General features: G+C 38.3%; 1 protein-coding gene across 5 annotated transcripts in view; it reads right to left on the minus strand.

Annotated features, from left to right (window-relative positions):
• The window catches only part of MYLK (myosin light chain kinase), a 210,112-nt gene that overhangs the window by 109,403 nt on the left and 82,015 nt on the right, over positions 1 to 18,694 (minus strand). For 4 of the 5 annotated variants that reach the window (XM_083841334.1, XM_083841331.1, XM_083841332.1 and 1 more), the window contains 7 exons: positions 15,280 to 15,487; positions 12,404 to 12,452; positions 9,999 to 10,164; positions 6,207 to 6,372; positions 3,777 to 3,813; positions 1,299 to 1,873; positions 131 to 334 (listed from right to left, as the gene is read on the minus strand). In XM_083841334.1, coding sequence (XP_083697460.1) covers positions 131 to 334; positions 1,299 to 1,873; positions 3,777 to 3,813; positions 6,207 to 6,372; positions 9,999 to 10,164; positions 12,404 to 12,452; positions 15,280 to 15,487 — 1,405 coding nt within the window. Of the gene's footprint in view, positions 1 to 130; positions 335 to 1,298; positions 1,874 to 3,776; positions 3,814 to 6,206; positions 6,373 to 6,631; positions 6,777 to 9,998; positions 10,165 to 12,403; positions 12,453 to 15,279; positions 15,488 to 18,694 lie in introns of those variants that run through there. The other variant, XM_083841335.1, reaches the window with a different exon arrangement.

Consider the following 18,694-nt stretch of genomic DNA (forward strand, 5'->3'; position numbering starts at 1 on the left):
AAACTAGGAATCAGAATTAAACTTTACTGAGAAATTCTAACAGGAATTTTTCAGTCACCACCCTTTGGCAACACAGTAAAAACCAGCCACAGTTTTCAAAGTGCAGATGGGCTCACACTAGCTTACTTACTTTTGACAGTTAACAACCAGCTGGTGGAAGTCTGGCCTTTGGGGTTGAAAGCTGCACAGCTGTAAGATCCACTGTCCCCCAAGCAGGTTTTCTTTAACCACAGGCAATGAACTCCGTCTTCTTCATATATTTGGATACTTTCTCCAGCTTTAATAGGTGCACCCTCTTTGAACCACTCCACATTTGGTTTTGGTTTCCCTGAAACTAAACCATCAGGTCTTTGAATTTTTATAAACAGGTATTAGTGTAATTCCATCATTTGCTCTAGTATAAATTAGGTATAATTTACACATACATGATTATATAAACCTTAATGAGTCAGTAATACACTAGCTTCAAAAGACAGTTTGATATTTCTGATGTTCCAAAACCTTTCAGCCAGTCCAACTTTAAAATAAAAAATGCTTGGTAACCTGAAAAACCACAGCACTTCTATCTGAAAATTGTTCCTCTAACAAGTCACACAAAAAAAATGGATGTGATATTAGAAAAGAAAAAGATATTTCTGCCATTCCTTCCTATCCTGCTCAGTTGGTTTCTCTGAGTACTTATCAGTACTTCACAATCCACGGTTCCTACCACTGAAACAATTACTGTGGTTGTTCATTCTGGGACTGGACTGCACAACCTAGAGAAGAGAAAGCTAGAGACAAAAAAAACAATTTCTCTCTCACTTTTAGGAGCATTTTAGAGTGCAAACTTGAAAAAAAAAAAAAGCTTACAAATAATCTTCTACTAAAATTGTAATTAAAAGAAAAAAAAAAAAAAGAAGTGTTCTAAACATACTTCTTGGATTCAGCAAGGTACAGCCTTCATTACTCTTTCAAGAGGTTGAAACCTGGCCAAACTGTGGAGAAAACTCTTAAACACCGTTTTAATTTTGACCTTTTCATTTCAGCTGTTAGGAAACACTCAGATCATCACTGGGCCAACCAAATATGAGGGGCAATAGTAGATTCCCAAATGCAAATATAGAGACTGATTGCAGTTTCTTACCTGATCTTTTCCACAGCAGATTACTGTGGAAACAACATGAAATTCACCATCTATTTCTGAAATGCTTTATGAGCAGGGCAACTTGCAGTGAAGGAGGAAGAGCTTCCTTACTTCTGCACACAGAAGGGTAACCTGACTAACCCCAGGGCTCTGATACCTTTCATCCCTTTACCTTTGCTCTTGAATTTAATCTCCTGTCCTTCTGATGCTTCCAGGCTCTCTGGGCGGCTCTCAAACTGAGGAGGAATTCCCAAAGGGTCCCTCTTCTCCTCCATTACAGCCTTCCGGGCTCCAGCTCTATTTTCTGCTTCTCTACTCCTTGGACCTACTTGTCCTGTCGGAGATGGGGTTTGCTGAGTTGTCATCAGGGGCTGCACAGTCCTTTTCCTGTCTTCACCCTGCCTGATGAAAGCGGTCTGGGGTTCTGCCTTTGGTTCTGGTTGCACTTTGACGGGCTGTAGTGTGATGGTGCTTGAAGTTTTCTGCAAGACCTGAGATCCTTTTGTTCCTCCTTTAGGTTCTTGAAGAGATACTGCATTGACTTCTTGGTTCTGTACTTGCTTACTCTCTTTGGCTTCTCTGGAGATGTAAAAGGCCTCTTTCTTTGCTGACACCCTGTCATTGGTTTCAATCATGAGTTCAGTGCTGCTAGATTTGAGCTCTTTGGCAATCCCATTGCTAGCTGCCTGTTTGAAATCTGAGTTTTCAGCAGCTTTAGTAGCAAATGTTGTTGGTTTTGACGGCATGCTGAAGGAAGACAAGTTTACAGATATATGACTGTATAAAGACTAATTATTATTATCAGCAATGATATAAATGTCCAAGCCCTTAGGAGGAAGATCAATTTGCCTTTAGTTATGTGAGTGACAAGCACTGCTCTTTCCCTCAGACAGATTAAAAACAGGGATGAAAGAGGTAAAGTGAAATTACTCATTAAATGTGATCAGTGCTCAAACACTGTCTCAACTGAGGAGTTTCTGGGTACAAATCCTCTGCTCAGGTTGTAACACATGTTTTGTGAGTCAGACACTAGCTTTGAATATGCTGCTAGAGAGTAATTACATGAGTTCCTGGAATATCCATAGTGTAACACTATGACATACTTTAATAAATTGAGGCTACGTGTAATTTTAGCTCAAAATGCCACGTAAAATAGCTCCTTAAGGTGAAATTAAAATGTAAATTATGCAGTGAATTTACTATTTCTAATTATGGTGTCTTATAACTTAGGTGATTTCAAAAGGGAACTCATCAGTAAATTTGGCAGAATACTAGAGGAGGGAAAAGGGGTGTAGTAAAAAAAAAAATAATCAATTGAATGGATGTAAAAATATCATCTATGATTTTATTACGAAGAGTTTCTCAGAACTGTGATGGATCTGCTGGTCAGAACTTGAGGGACCTGAATTTAAGTTTCCTACATTGAAGTTGACTGCCCTGACCCCTAAGCTGCTACGTGTAGAGTACTGTGTCTGTCTCACACCTCCAAAAGCATAATTATTTTTCCAAGGCAGAAATGGAACACATGAAATTCTAAAAGTCATTTCTAACCCAGCTCTGCTTTGCTATGTTTTGTGTCATTGACTTATTCTCCCAGGGAGATTCAGGATATTTATGGTGGTACTTTCTTCAGCCAGAGTTAAAGGCAATATAGAAATAATGCACACAAGATTTACAGTTACAACTGTAAGATTTTTACATTTTATGAAATATCCTTCATTTGTGAGTAAACAATGGAGGAGGCAAAAATACTGTGAAGAACCCAGTACATTGGGAATTCCAGCTGTAGAGAATCACACTAAACTTATTTTAAACTATGTTCCTAAAAATCACACAAACCTTAAACAAGGTAGCACAGCATTTTCAGATCCACTTTGCAACTGACATAGAGTCAGGACAATGTAAACATGTACTTTTGAAATGCCATCCATGGCACGTGAGGACGGATTTAACGTCCTGAAGACTGTAAAGCAAATGGCCTTCACTAAAGTGTCTTACACAGGCAGCATAGAGCATTTCATTCCAGCATTTTCTGTCCCTAAATTAAAGTCATTTTACAAAATGATTTCTTAAAATTCATAGTCATTTAATTTTAATTATCTTGATAATGTCCTAAAATAAATATTTTTTTTTTATTACTTATTACTTCGCTCTTACTTTTGTAGTCTATTTTCAAACAATATCAAAGACTATGGCCATAGTGTATTTTACTTTTGACAGCAAAGAACAACCTGCCCAGTACTTACTTGATACTTAGGGTTTTGATGAAAAAAAAAAAAAGAAGAGAAAAAAAAAGAAAAAATTGACCAATTGGTACAGAGTATATGTGAGTGTCCTCACATAGCTTTTGTTCAGATTATACAACTTGTTGGCTACATGGAAACTGTGAGCATAAAGTCATCTAAATTTTGCTTTCCTGAACCAGACCAGCATTCTGAGTTTTGACAGCAGTTCTACCAACTATTTCATACTACCAGGAGACCTGATATTGGCACTATCTCATTCCAAGTACACATCGTCTGACTTCCAAATACAGACTGACCCAAAAAGATTGATCACTTTGTGAGGCAGGCTCATGCAGTAAATATCAAAATTAGCGCTGAGAAGGAACCTTGGTATATACTGAGAAAGAAGTCTAGTAAAAACATACCATAGTGGCTGAGTATATGTGTCAGTCTTGTCTGGACCTGAAATAAAAAAGAAAAAGAAAAGAACAGGTACCTTATATGTACAATACCACGCACACTCCCATAAATTTCAAAGATTTTAAGTGAAGAACATACTTAAGAAATTTCACTCTACACATTTTCAGTCCTTTGAAGTCAAGATTGACTACCACCATGTCTAGAATTTATATAGAATACACCAAATGGCTCAGCTGAAACACAGAGGTCTTTGTCCATTTTGAGACATTTCTAGGTCAATTAAGTTCTCAAGTCCTTTGAGAACTGTGAATCTCAAAGACTCTGTGTTGGAGAACAGAAGTAAAGAAGAGGTTCCACCTGAGAAGCAGCTCATCAAGTCCTATGGGAACTCCAAAGAGAATGCAGAAGTGGGAGAAAGACAAACCACCAGTAATACCACTGAGCATGCCTACAATGAAACTGCAGTGGTCCCCTGTTTAAAACAGTGTTTCTTCACTTTGAAACATCACCAGGAAATCTGGGCTAAGCTACACTGGTTTGCCAAGTTACCTCATTATTGATATAAGTAAGCACATATTTGCCCATAGTCAGTCTCTTAGGTCATATGTATTTAAGCCTCTGTGCATTCTCCCAGTCCTTGACAGTATTTGATTCCCTTGGGGGCAGCAGGAGAATGACAGAAATACTACTCCAGATCAAGTACCAACCACATTTCTCTATTTTTTCCATAGTTAAAAATGCAGTATGCAGTTTGTTTTCTCTTGGTCAGATTAAAGTTGACAGTTGACCTGTCAGTAATAACCCATAAACCTGTCATTAAACTGTAACTGAAATTCTTCATATAAAAATTAAAGCTAAAAAGAGACTGAATAAATGTTGAAGAGAAAGCTGAATAACTACCAGTTGCAGAATAAACAAAGCCATGCAACATTGCTAATTAAAAGAACATTTTTCCCTTCCCTTTCCTCTTACCACTTTGGAAAGCTGGGGAAAAAAAAAATGAAGCTCTTGGAGCAAGATTGTAGAGATAAGAGACTGCATGGCTATAAAAAAAAAATCAGTAATTCTGAACCACTTGATTTTCTGCTAGCATTTTGCAGCAATTCCTACTACCTAATTTAATTGATAATGAAAGATATTACATTATTGTGGTTAGGTAAGTGGAATCATCCAGTTAGTCAAGTACATTGTAAGAGAGTGCCCTTTTTACTGACCTGTACTAATCCAAGAAAGAATGCATGCATTATTCAGCGATGTGGTCAGCATCTGAAGCAAACATATACCACAACTGACTTTGTGACCCCAGTTCTGCATCATCTCTCAGGGCAGATGTACCCATTACATAACAGAAAGCTCACAAGTTCAGGGAGAGCGAGTAACTATCAAGTTTCATGTTAAAAAAAGGGCTTAGTGAACTTTATGGCCTTTTCTATGAAACATTAGTTGAACAGGTAACCCATAGAAACTTTCTATAATGGCCTCATCAGACTGGAACATACAGATAAAAAAAAAAAACACAGCTTTTAGTGGTAAAGGCTAGTTATGGTTCTGAGGATCCCAAACGCAAATCCCTGTGTTATTTATGTTCTTGTTATCTTACAGAATGACAGCACTCACCAAAAATTTCACTGCTGGGGGCACGTGTAACCTTATTGATCTTGTGACTGCAGGTAAAGACAGCAGCTGTTGATTTAATTATTTCATTGGGTTCAGCAACTGTTAAGCCAGCTGTTTACCCACTGACTGATGAAATTCCTCTTTAGTGTGGTTGCTGAAGGCTTTATGATTTTGAGGCTAATGTAAAGGGTACCGTAAGAATCATCAAACTGCAAATTGAACCGTTATATGGTAAAGCATATATGGAATAGAACATCCTGAAGTATTTATACAAATACATTATTTTCTTTAACAGTAGGGACGGAGACGGAGTGGACTTTGGAGTTGAGAAGCCTGCATTTTAATCTCATTAAACTTCTTTTTATCTCTTATAGTTTAAAGTTATGCTCCTGTACTTTACTTTCCTAGTTCTAGAAATACAGATACAATTTTGTTTCCCAAAAGATAGTTGGCATAAACATGCATCCAGTGCTGTTATTCAACAAATACAAAATTAATTACTGTTTAGAATTACAACTGCAAAGTTCCTAGCTGAAGTTAAATTCTATCTTCAAAATATATGAAGATCAAAACCACAGTAAAAATGGAAAGATGATTTTATAGAAAGTTATTACAAAGAAGCAATTAGACTGTTGATTGCCATTAAACCAACACAATTTTTTCAGCTGTAGCATGCTCCAAGCTATCACAGTACCATCTAATGAAGAGAGAGTAAAATGAAAAAAAGTAAATGCTTATCTTGAAAACACAACCAAAGATTTTTCAAAGCAGTGACAGTGGTTCTTTTGTGTTCTCCTGTGTATTTGTCTTTACTGTACCTTGGACGGTGAGCTCTGCAGACACAGATGCCTTCCCAGCACTGTTCACCACTGTGCATGTGTAAATTCCTGCATCAGCAAGCCGAGCATTTTGGATTTCCAAGAACTGGATGCCTGTTTTCTCAAACATGTTGAAACGCTCGTTTTGCTGCAACTGAATATCACCCTGCAAATATCACAAGACACCATGAGACAGAGAGCTGTTGGTAGGAAAAGGGGAGAAACCATTTTATTTTTTTTTTGGTAAAACATCAGGTAAAAATGTCTTTCTCCTATCTTTCAGCCCAATACCTTCAGTGAAAAATACCTGGATGATATAAAAAAAAGTGCCCAAGAGTTCTTTAATTCATAACTGCAAGAGGCTGTTTCTCTTTGCATTTTGCCATCCACACATTTCAGTTTGGTTTTGCTTTTTCATTATTTACCATATCCACATCCTTACAAACATTTTCTTTTGTTGTATGTTGGCTCAAACCACTTTTCCGTTCATATTCATTCCAGGGAAATCAAACATCACATTAAGTAGCGACTTCCAGCCTGAGGAGTATTTCTCCATTATTCAATAGCTCCTTTATGCTGTATCTCTTCAGGAACTGGAAAAAATTCTGCATGAGAAGACCTCATCAATGGCCAGGTGAAGGTAGCAGAAGGCATTAACTGTGCCTTAAGGAGGCACTGCTGCAACACAGATCCTTTGTGGAGACCAGCAGAAGGTGAGTCTGGATTTAAGCATTCTCTAACAGAGCCCTCATGACCAAAACAAGCCATTAGAAAAGAATATATAGATGGGAGAAAGCCAACTTGGACTTTATTACTTCTATCACAAAAGAACTAAACTTCATGAAGGTTTAAACTTATCTAAAAAATATGTTTAATATTAGAGTGCTCCTTAGTCTACCACATCAGGATATTATGCAATCCAATAATTAAAAAGTCTGAAGCCAGGAATAGTGAGAAGTGTAGAAGATTAATACAATTTACTTGCAAATTTGATGCATTCTCCTACACCTCCAAAATTTAAGATAAAGTGGAGTTTCTTTCAAAGGGCTACACTGGAGGTGAATCAAAACATATGACTTTAAGGAAGGAAAATGTATTTAGTTCTGTGCTTTTACATAGGTCAGACAATCAGAACAACTATTTATTTGCTTTTAAATTCCCTTCTATTTTAAATTGACCAACGCCTCAATTTGTGAGCAAATTTGCCTCTGCTTCAACATCAGCCATTAAAGAGGAGTTCCTTGCTATCAGGCACCACAACTTTTCCTATCCCAAGTTTAGGAAGGGAAAGATGTGCTTCCTCCAGGATTTGTAAGGTACTGGTCAGTAAAAGTTCTGGGAACTCTACAGTGTTTTCAGACACTGTAGTTCCTGAAGTCTCTATGAACTTGCTGCTCTCTGGGTGCTGTAAATCCTGTAAATCCAAAAAGCTGATTCACAGCAGGGGTTTGGTAATGATATTGTATAAGCTTCTGTTCTTTGCAACTTAAGTAAGAAAAGGCCGAAATAAAAAAAATAAGCAGAGTAAGAGATTTACACAAGAACTTTTTCATTAGTTCTGAAATGTGCAGTTTTAATTTGTCCATGTGTTGGCTCTGCGTTAGCCAGATGTGGTCCAGTTGTCACATAAGCTCATTTCCATGGTGCTGAGGCAGGGCTGATATACCTGCCACTCAGCAGGACTCTGCAGTGCCATCCTGATGTGACCTGAAGTATTGTGGGCTTGAGCTTGTTTTCAGCTAGTCAAAGCACACACATGATTACCTTTTGAGTCATGTCTTATGAATAAAGGTATAAAAACATGCTTCACAACAACTTGCCAATAAAACTCTGATACAGAGCAACAACACATTTTTACTTTACAGAGCACATGAATTATTGAAAGAAAGCTTTACAGTGCTCAAAATAGGTGCTAGATTAATATTATGAAAGCCTAAAGAAACCCAACTCAACCAAAACATTGCAGCAATGAACTGAGGAAAAGTTCAAGAGTGACAGGGTTTCTGCAGGCCAGCAACGGTGTGACTAGTGAACCTTTGAACAACACAGCTATGGTATTTTACTGAATAATATATGCAGACCTGTGAGAGTCAAAATATGTTTTTTAAGGAGAGAAACATGAACAGGACTTATGAGCTGCTAGTAACAAAAATGTCACATACTTGGTTCATTTGATTAGAGGAGGAATGTCAGATTATGGAATCATAGGGTAAAGAAGCTAACAGTGAATGGCAAAATACGTAAGGTAACCTCTACCAAACTGCAAAACAGTGTATGAAGTACCAAAGTGTTTATCCAAGCTGCTGTTTACCACCTAGCCCTGAACAAAGAGAACTGAATGACGTATCTTGTTTTGCACTGAGCTGCATGGCTGGAAAGCGTGAGTGAGTCTGGTGGGACTGAAAGCAGAGTGTTGCAGCTGTGGAGCAGCTGCACTGCAGACTGCCTCAAGAGCCAGAGGGCCCAAGACAACTGATGGCAGCCAGAGGGGGAAGCAGATTCTAGGCAGAGCTGCCAACTGAAGGAGATGTTCCTAGTAAGTGCTTCCACAGAACAAGGTTGCTTGTTTTCTGAGGTGTAACAGCATTCTTGTATAACAGAGAACAATGAGTAGGAAGCATGTCCCTGCCCGACAAGCAGTTTTCTGCCTTTTTTTATTCTTTTCCCAGAAAACCTGCAGACATTAGAAAAAATTAAAAGCTCTGGGAAAAGCTGCCACATTTCCACTTCTCTTGACACCAATGCATAAGGCAACTGGTTCATGAAGGTTGAAGGGGAGCTGGAAGCCAACAGAGCAATCACAATATTTGTTCTTCCAAATTAAAGAAAGTAATAGCAATTCTCTAAAATAATAATAGTTCCAGAAAATAAAAGGCCTAATCAGTGAAATATTTAATTATCATCTGAACACTCTCTCCTAACTACCAAGAAAGTGTCTGGAGATCTTGCATATGCCCAAAGGGGCAGTAGGACTTAAGTCTTCAGTGTTTTTTTAATAGTCTAATGAATATTAAGTGTTGCTTATTTTTATATAAATATGTGTGTTTTTGTATTTTATATATGCTCACAATTCCCCATTTTAATGAAGATCTGAAGTTGACAGCTCAGGTCTCCTTTATATTCTATGTCAGACTCTTTTCAGCTATCAGTGTTTCAGCAGAGATCATACTGAATCAGTCGAACAGTTGTTTATCTGACTTACACTTTTTTTTTTTTAATTTGCAAAAAACAATTGTGCATGCCAAAAAAATAATCATGTCTGATAGTTCCTAAGCTGTTAGTTTTCTTTCCAATTCAATTTCATTTCTTTGCAGACATCTTCTTAATTCTAATGTACAGGTGAAACCTAGTGTAAGTGAAACAGAAAGGGCTGTTTATGATTGAGGCACTGACATAGAACTTGGGAAATAGAGCTGTAATTTTCAAAGCTGTAAGAGACTCCTCTCTAACCTCAGCCAAAGCATTAAATCCCTGCAGACCTTCTCTATAAAACAGAGATTGTGATAATCATATTTCCCATCCCTTCTCTATTTCTCTTATCTAGTGTGCAAGGTTTTGGGGCAAGTATATCTCATACTTGCTATTTTTATGATGGAACTTTATACTCAGAAGAAACACTAACATCTTTTGTGGATTTATTCCACATGAAAATGAGGAAGAATATGGCCCTCCTTGTCCATAAATTCTTGCCATGATCATTTGCCATATGCAGTATCAAATGCATATCATTCTTTCAAGTAAACAAAAAAAACCAGAACAGAAAGAAAAAATTAATTTATTGGGAATTCATACCTTATACCAAGTTACTTGAGGCTGAGGTCGTCCTGTTATTTTACATGAGAATTTGCCTGTTTGGCCTTCACGCACAACAACTCTATTAGGTTTTGTAGCAAACTTGGGTGGACTCTCTCCCCAGATGCTTGGCCTATGCTCCACAGGAGGAACAGTAAGTCTTCCTCTAAAAAGGGAATCAAAATCCTGGTGTTACAGAAGAACTACTAGAAGTCGTCACGGTTAAAGCACAATTCATGAAGCATTTTAAACCGGTGGTCTGCCAACAAGGATATATAATAAACAGTAACCAACATTGTAGTTACCAGATTTTCAGCGATACACTTTTTTTTTTGGCCAGCTGAAGAAATGCAAATGCTTGTGATGGCTGCTCTTGACTTCTCATGCAGTGAATGAGGATAGCATTAGCAGAGTATAATGCTATGTACCCTCATCCAGTATACAGGGATCTCCACGTGAGTTGCCTATAAGCAGAGCTGGACAAACTAAATGACAGGAAACACTGCATACATATAGTTTTCACCCTTTTCTGTTTCTTATTGTCTCCTAATTAGTTGTACATACTTGTTCACTGTTCTTTATCATGTACTTTGTTTAACGTTCAGTGCAATGACACAGTAGTTTCTGTTTATGAATCATCAATTTGTTTTTGCAACATTTCTGACATGTCCTGGTAAAGATTTTTGGTTAAGGAAAGGCTTCTGTTTGGAATCTCATTCACTACAATGTTTCCAAAGCAAACGTGGAAAGGGCACAAAACCAAAGTACACCCATCCAAACAGCAGTGAATGTCTCTTAAGTGCAAGGGCCCAGTTCTTCTTACATGGATGGCACAGCTGGAATGAAACTAAAGTGACAACAGTGACTGCAATCCAAAAACCTCAGTTAGACAGCCATAAAGCATAAAACATCAAACAGTATTACAGCAAGAAAAAAAAAAGTGCTACTTCAGGAATGTTAATATGAAAGGTAACACTTGCATTCTTTGCTCTAAGGCTCTGGTACGACAAAGACACACATTAGGAGGTGGCAAATGGTAATTTCTTCTTCCTTCCTTTTTTTTTTTTAAACAAACAAACAAACAACAACAACAACAAAAAAAGGGTCTAATTTCAAGCAAACTCAGTCACTTTCAAGTCCTTTTCCAGATGGCTATTTACCCCATGCAAGAGAGATGTGTCAGTACCTCACCATTTCTACCAGGTGTCAGATACTAACAGATACCATATTGCCTTAATCCAAGGTGCTGCCAAGACACGACGGCTGCCATATAGGCAACCTGAGCTTTCTATGAAAGAGATGAGACTGTGATGAAAGAATTTACACAGAGAAGAGGATCAGTAAAAATGCTTGAGAGAGAAGAGCGACCGTAATAAGCTAAAATGGAAAACACTTCATTGTAGAATTAAATAACTGATAGCTTTTAATGCTGTCTTCCTCATGCTACGTGTAAAGAACAGGAAGAAGGCTCTTTGTGCCAGGTCAGGTCAGAGTAGATCATCCAATCAACCAGTTCTTCATAACAGTTACACCAAAACAGAACAAGTCTTTCCTCCAGCCTACAGTATGCATACTGTGTTACTTGGAAATATTTAAATTATATGTGAATTATGATTTCAGTTGATTTTATTTGTTACTAAACATTCTAAAAGTAGCACTTGTTCTAGCTTTAAAAGATGCCTGACAGGTCATGGAAGATGCAGGGAAGGATTTCTGAATTTCAGAGAACAGAGACAGAAGGGTGCAAAACTGCAGCACAGATACAAAGAGAAAGTTCTCTTTTCAGCCATCTGAATTCCTGTTATGAAGGAGCAGTAGCTGTATCAAACCACTTATGCCTTCCTGACAGCCTCGAACATTTTCCTGACAGAGCAATTCTCATGGTATCTATTCCACTTGGGAAAAATGGAGATTTGGACTTAACACACTTGACTTCACAAATGTTTGTTTGTTTGTTTTCAGATGTTGCTGTAGCTGGCACTCAGCTCTACAGGAGCTAAGGGCTTTGAATCGATGAAGTTAGGCTTGCCCTGCCTCTGTGAGCCCAGGCATCCTTGCTATTCCCATTTCACAAGTCTGAGCAATCATGCCAACCAGTTATTCTATTCCAATGTCATTTTGTGCAGAACTGAGTCATTAGCTACCAGACTTTTCTTTCCTCCATTTCCCTCATTTGTGCACAGGCAAGGACCTTTGGGGACACATTTCCAGTGAGGAATTACTGAGAACTGGACAAGAATTCAACACATTTTATCTGGCCCTCAGAGTGAATCAGAACTAAAGAAAAGATGCAAAAGGCAGATGAAAAGAGAAGTGCATATTCTTTAGAAACAGTCATTTTACTTGTTCCCCACCAAAACGTATTTGTGTCTGTTAAACAATATCAAAGCCACTGGACTTCTTACCCAGGGGTTTTAGCACTGGATGGCAGGCTGTATTTCTTCAAGGAGTTTCCTGTGAGAAGAAGACAGAAAAATAGGAAGTAAGAATTGTTGTCAATAACATTGGGAATTACAGATACTAAAGGCTATGTAAAACATGCATTTCTTCAGGTTTCAAAAGTAAAGGAGGAATGCAACACTTGCAACATAAGGTTATGTCACCCGTAGTCCAAATTTAGGCTCTCCAATTTCAAAAACAGGTTTCAGAAGAGTTAGCATCTAGCCCTTGGCCTCAATAGTAACAACACTGCAGACTGTTCATGAAAAAAAATGTTTTAAAAAAATGTATGACAGTGCCTAATTTCTACAGTGCAGCACTAACTCAAATTAGATAGCATAAAAACTATTTGGACTCTGAAAGAGGTATTGGTTTTTTCCTTCCTTCCTTCCTTCCTTCCTTCCTTCCTTCCTTCCTTCCTTCCTTCCTTCCTTCCAATTATTATTCCTGTACTAGCCCAGGAATACCTTTTCTTAAAAAAAATCATTCTCTTTTAAGCTCTAAAGTTCCTCTTGCTTACTGGTGTTGTGAGCAATAGACAGATGTGTACGAAGTCGTGTAAGCTCAGCGCCATCTACTGCATACAGCATTCCTGTTAGCTTCGGCTCAGAAAAAAATGGCTAATGGATAGATTCAGAGTAGCAGCACAAAACAAACTACTCTGATGGCTGTGAAAAAAAACATTGTTCTAGCACTTCATAAGAATTTACATTAACTCTCAGATAGGACAGTCACACAAGATAGAAAGACTAGACTGTGTTTCAGTCCATCATTTTTTTCAGGTAGCAGTCAGCCCTGTATAGGTCTTTGCTGGAAAACAAAATACCTGTGCTTTGCTGTCTTGATGCATATTTATTAGAATAAAGACCACTGTAATTAAACTCTGGGAAATTCAGTCATTAGGAAATACCATGGCATTGTTTTTAAACTGTAGCAAAGCCTAGGTCAGAATAACTGATATAAAAACACTTTTAAAAAACTCCACCTCCATACAAGTTGTTTCTCAGACAGTTTTAAACTAGGGAAAAAAAATATTTTGCATAATTTTTAAAACAGAAGGCAGTAACTATCCTTCCAGACACATGCATATTTCAGTATGTACTCTGAGGATGTGTGTAAGAGATTTTTACTCAGAATATATCCAAATGCTGATTGCTTCAGGCCTGCTGTCAATTTTTGCTGTGCTTCAGGAATTCAATGCAAAGTTGTGACCTGAAACACTCTGATATTCAGCAGATCTCCGACATAACCAAATAGCTAAGAGAGAAGAAATACATTTGATTTCCATAATTCACTGGTTCTGTGTCGCTCTTTACATTTAAATTTGGAATCTGCAACAATCTAATATGCATGTTTTCTCTTAAAAATTCCTGGGTTTGATCTTAGCCGTTTCCATGCGACAATAAACATGCAATTACAACCAGGTGTGCAACTTAGCAAATGGAAGCGTACAGGCAGAACTCCAGACACCTATTGCCCCAGTGTGCCTGCCTGATACATTGTGAAACATCTAAGCTTGCCATAATTTTTACTGTCTGAGAGAAAATCTTAACTTTCCAGGCTTTTATTTTTGTTCTAAGTGGAGGCTTCCATCAAAATTGCAAAGCTTATAGCAATGTCTTTAAGATGTGGTCTTTTGTTACCGATGCCATACAGATCTGAAGGTGTACACCTACTTTATGTAGCTATAGTCATGTATTTCCCTGCAAAACATCTTAAACAGTGAGATTTATCTGGGAAAGGCAGGGCAACAATACATAACGGTCTGATGAGACGTGTTGTATGTGGTCTAAGCTAACAGGTACAGACAAATGCCAGCTCTACCTGGTTTTATTTGCACTAGCTCCACCCTAGAAGTCTAACAGCTGTCAGCCAATATCTGCTCCCATATCTCAGGAGTACAGGGAGAACAGGCTTATGCCTTTATGTCCCTGCTGGGGTTCTATCTCTATTGGAGAAGGGCACATCAGCCCTCTGTGCTTGCTCCCTCATCCCCCTTCTTGCTTATACTACGTGGTCCCTAAGGAACATGACAGTGCAGTACTGGTGGTGCAGGTCCTGTTGTAGAGCTTAACACAAAGGGAGGTCAGAAACAGCTCTAGTAATACAATGAATACCTCTGAAAGAGTGAGTCTAACTAAAGCTAACCAACTGTTTTACAAGCTGAAATTTAGCAGTCATAAGTGGCTTCAGCAGAAACAACTTCATTAGTTTCAGCTGGGAGTCACACATTCTTCTATCCATTGCAAAACTGAAGCTTGATCTTAATATGGATGGCTCCTGTTTTGAAGATATTTATTTAGTGATAAAACAAAATTTTATTAGCCCACTGGGCCTTAGACTGGATATGCTGGTAAGTGAAAATGTGTAGCCATAGAGCAGACCAGAAAAAAAGCAGCAAAGACGACCCCTCATGCTAACATGAGCATTCAGCTAACAGCATGGGCAACCTTCAAAAGGGTTCTAAAACAATATTAGTTCCTCTTAAAGCCCCAAGAAGAACTGTCCATAAATAAAGCCAGGAAGGGAACAGTACCAAAAAGTTAAGAAAATAAGTAGTTTATATGTGGAAATGGGAAGGCTGTTGATACCACCACAGCACTTGGACTAGGACCTACACCCATGTTAGAGCTGTGGCTATGAAAAAGGGATTTCTGTCTTCCAGACGTGTCACATTACTCTTCCAGTGACAACAGCAATACAATTAATGAATATTACTCTTGCACCAATGAGAAAGCATGTATGTACTGTTGTGATCTTAACCAGACAGGCAGTTTCACACACCTTGTTCACTTAATTAAACTCTATAATCACTGAAATAGCAGTATAAGTATCCTCTTACCTTCTACTGTCAGTTCCACAGTCACTTGACGAACCCCACCATCATTTGCAGCCTCACAGGTGTATTTACCACCATCGCTTTCTTGCACACCTTTGATTACCAAGCTGAATATCCCCCGAATGCTGTGGTCCACAACATAATGGTCTCCTTCTGGGACAGGATGCCCATTTCTGTACCATGTGATGTGAGGTTCGGGGTAGCCTCTGACCTGGAAAGATGTGAGAGAGATCAGAGAAAGAAGGCAAACATAACAGATGATGGTATTAGGAAGAAATGTTGGACATTTAGCAATGCAGTGGAAAGTTCTTGACACATGAGCTGTTAAACACATACTCTTTGCAAGCCAAATGGCAGAACATAATGAAATGAAGAAACTCTTGCATAAGTCAGACTGTTAAAATCATAAGACTAGTGATGCAGATAGATACTTATGCAAAAGTTTCCCACTAGAATGGTTTGCCTCCAGAAGCATGGTGGGGTACTAACGAAGAATCCTCACACCTGGGTTCTCATTGCTCAGAGACTCAAGGGCAGAAATGCTGTTACATCTCTAAGTATGCAAGACTGCAAGGTATCTAGACCAAACATTTCTGATATGGTTGCCAAGGATTAGGCTTGTTTTGTAAACCTGTATGTGCTGAGATGTAGTGACTCCAGCCTATATACAGGTAGGCACGTGCCACCTTTTGTCTTGATCCTTAAAAGCAGGAGATAAAGCATTTAAGAAAGTGTCATTAGGGGTCGTTCTCATGTTATGGTGACATGTGGACAATAAAGACGTAGTTATACACAAACACACTGCTACATTTAAGGAGCTTTGTGGTCTCTTAGTCACCCAAAGAGGGGAATTCAACAAAATAAAGCAATCCTATGCTCATTAAACAGCAACCATGTTACTATATCCTTGCCTGCTACAACATTAATGATACCCTCAGATTTGCAGAGAGATTCTCAGTTGGCATAACCGAGAACAGTTACTGATTTCAATTAAGCTGTTGAAACCTGCTGAGGATCCATGCCTTCCTTTCATAAAAAGATGGAAAAAACAGACATATACTTTTCCACTAACGAATTAACTCCTCAGGCAAAGGTTCTTCCTCTGCTTTACGAGAGATGCCATCCACTTTGAAGGTTGGTTTAGTATGTGTTAACTGTTAGCACACTTCCCCTGTTGTCATAGCAACCTCTGATTACATTTTTCCCCCTTTTTTTCCTATTCCCCCCACTCTGATATGTTAGCTCTCCATCGTCCAACTCTTTGATCCTTTGCCTAAATGTCATGAAGCAACTGAGTGGATCAAGATGAACTGGGATGAGTAATCTTTGCGGCTGTGTTTGCTCACTGGGAAAGTAGCAATGCTGCATATTGAACTACATTATCAAATCTTGGCAACTGAACAGGAAGTCCCTTCAACCTCCAGGTGGGCAAAATATTGATGACCCGTCTTGATTTGAAGAAGGCTGGGTTGTGACTAGTCCAAATTCCTCCCAGCAGCCTCCTCTCAGCTTCAAATCAGCCTTTCAGCTCTGCTTTCTTCTATCTGCGCAGCATTTACTTTCCAAATTACAGTCCTTAGCCAACCAGCCTTACCCACTCTTATGTTCTCTTCTTTCAAAACCTTTCATTTTTAATCCAGCCCCACCTCACTCCAGCTGGGCTTCTCATCTGTCTGAGCTTAAGCTACAGCTGTCAGAAATTTTTCTCTTTCCTTTAATTCCTTTGGTATCAGTTCAGAAAAATTAATTTTGCCAGTGATGTGGCTACCCCTTCTTCCTGGCATTACTTAATATGTATATAGAGAGGACAGTAATGCTTGCCAAGAGCATGAATATGCTGAGTAAGCTGAATAAACTTTCCACTTCTAGTACAAACTTCTCAGGTTCTTTCTATCTTTACCTCAGCAAGAGTCATGCTCTAGGATGAACGCATTGTGGATCCCTGCACAATGGAGGGTTATTTACTGTTTAAAACTACCACAACATTTTTAAAGCATTTTGTGGCCATGCCTTTTCTTTCCTGTGCTTTCTGAAAAACATCAGCTCCCATATGATCTTGCCCTCTAACATTACTGTAGAACATTGTTTTACTGCTTAATCAGAGACCAAGCTCCCAGGAAGGGTATCTTTCTCAGCACATCTAATTTTCACCAAAAGAAGTTTGTGAAACATCAATATGATTTTTTTTTTTGTTGCAGTAGCATAGCTCTTGTGAGTTGATAATGTGTTCATTGGTACAGAATGTGACTTGTACCAGAAAACTGTTTCTAACCATTACCTTGTCGATGCCCTCTTGCCTATCTTCTAATTTTAGATTGAGCTACCCAAAGCCAGAAAATAGATTAGAATTGAGCTTCTACCTCTCATTTCTGTTTTATTTTATATTAAGTTAAGCTTCCCTTGAATTTGAAATATTTGAGGCAAAATTTCTTTGAAATTCCTATTTTAAGAATACAGTCAAGTAAGAGTAGCACATGTATTGGTGTGAAGAGAGAACCACCTTTTCAGTGCATTACGTCACATCAGCTTAACTAATGGTAGTCTAACCACTGGTTACAGCTGCTGAGATTCTGCCCTGTGAATACAAGTCATCAATTGCACATTACTTCATCCATTTACTACTTTTTTGAGTTTGCAATCATTCCTTCTGGTGTTTTTTATGATGTACTGTTCCACCAAACTTCTAAGGACCTAAGCACAAACCTTCCACCCCTTATGCCAGGGAACTATTGGGGTTGAAACAATGGGAAGCATCTTACTTCCATTTTCCTTATTGTTTTATCATATTCTTAAGTCCTTCTTGGACCACACAAGGCCATTTTTACCTGACTCTTCAAATTCAGGTAGACAATTATACATGCCCTTCCAAATATCGAAGCCTACGTGAAGTATTTTTCCATTTCTTCTGTGTGTGTTTATTTCATTCTTGTTAAGTCTGTACTATGTTGTTTATCCACACCTCTACACTGAGGAAATGCCACCCAGAAAATTACAAACCCAGATGATCAGCATGCCATTTCTTTTCAAAAGGTTGAATCATTCTATTCCCAAAATCTGATTTTATTTTTCTTTCATATTTTGTCAAAAATGAAATAAGGGGAAAACAGAAGTTTACTGAATTGCTCTGTTGCAAGAATTTATTTCAGGTTTGGGTTTGGAATGTCTTTCAAACTGAGCCAGCCCGCTCTGAAATACATAGTCTTGCCATAAAAGTGTCAGGGACCCTTAAATGTATCACTCGTTACTAGGTTTTGATCCTAATGGATCAATTCCAGAACTGCAGCAGGTTTTATATTCCTTCCCAACCTTTCCAGAGCTCACTAAAAACATCTGCCTTGAATAAATCCACAGCAAAGAGAAATTTATCTGCTTATTTAATGCCCAGCAGCAGAAGGCTATAACCTTTATTTACAGCTTG

This window comes from Anser anser (assembly GCF_964211835.1).
Source record: "Anser anser genome assembly, chromosome: 6".
In the NCBI taxonomy this organism is placed as follows: Eukaryota; Metazoa; Chordata; class Aves; order Anseriformes; family Anatidae; genus Anser; species Anser anser.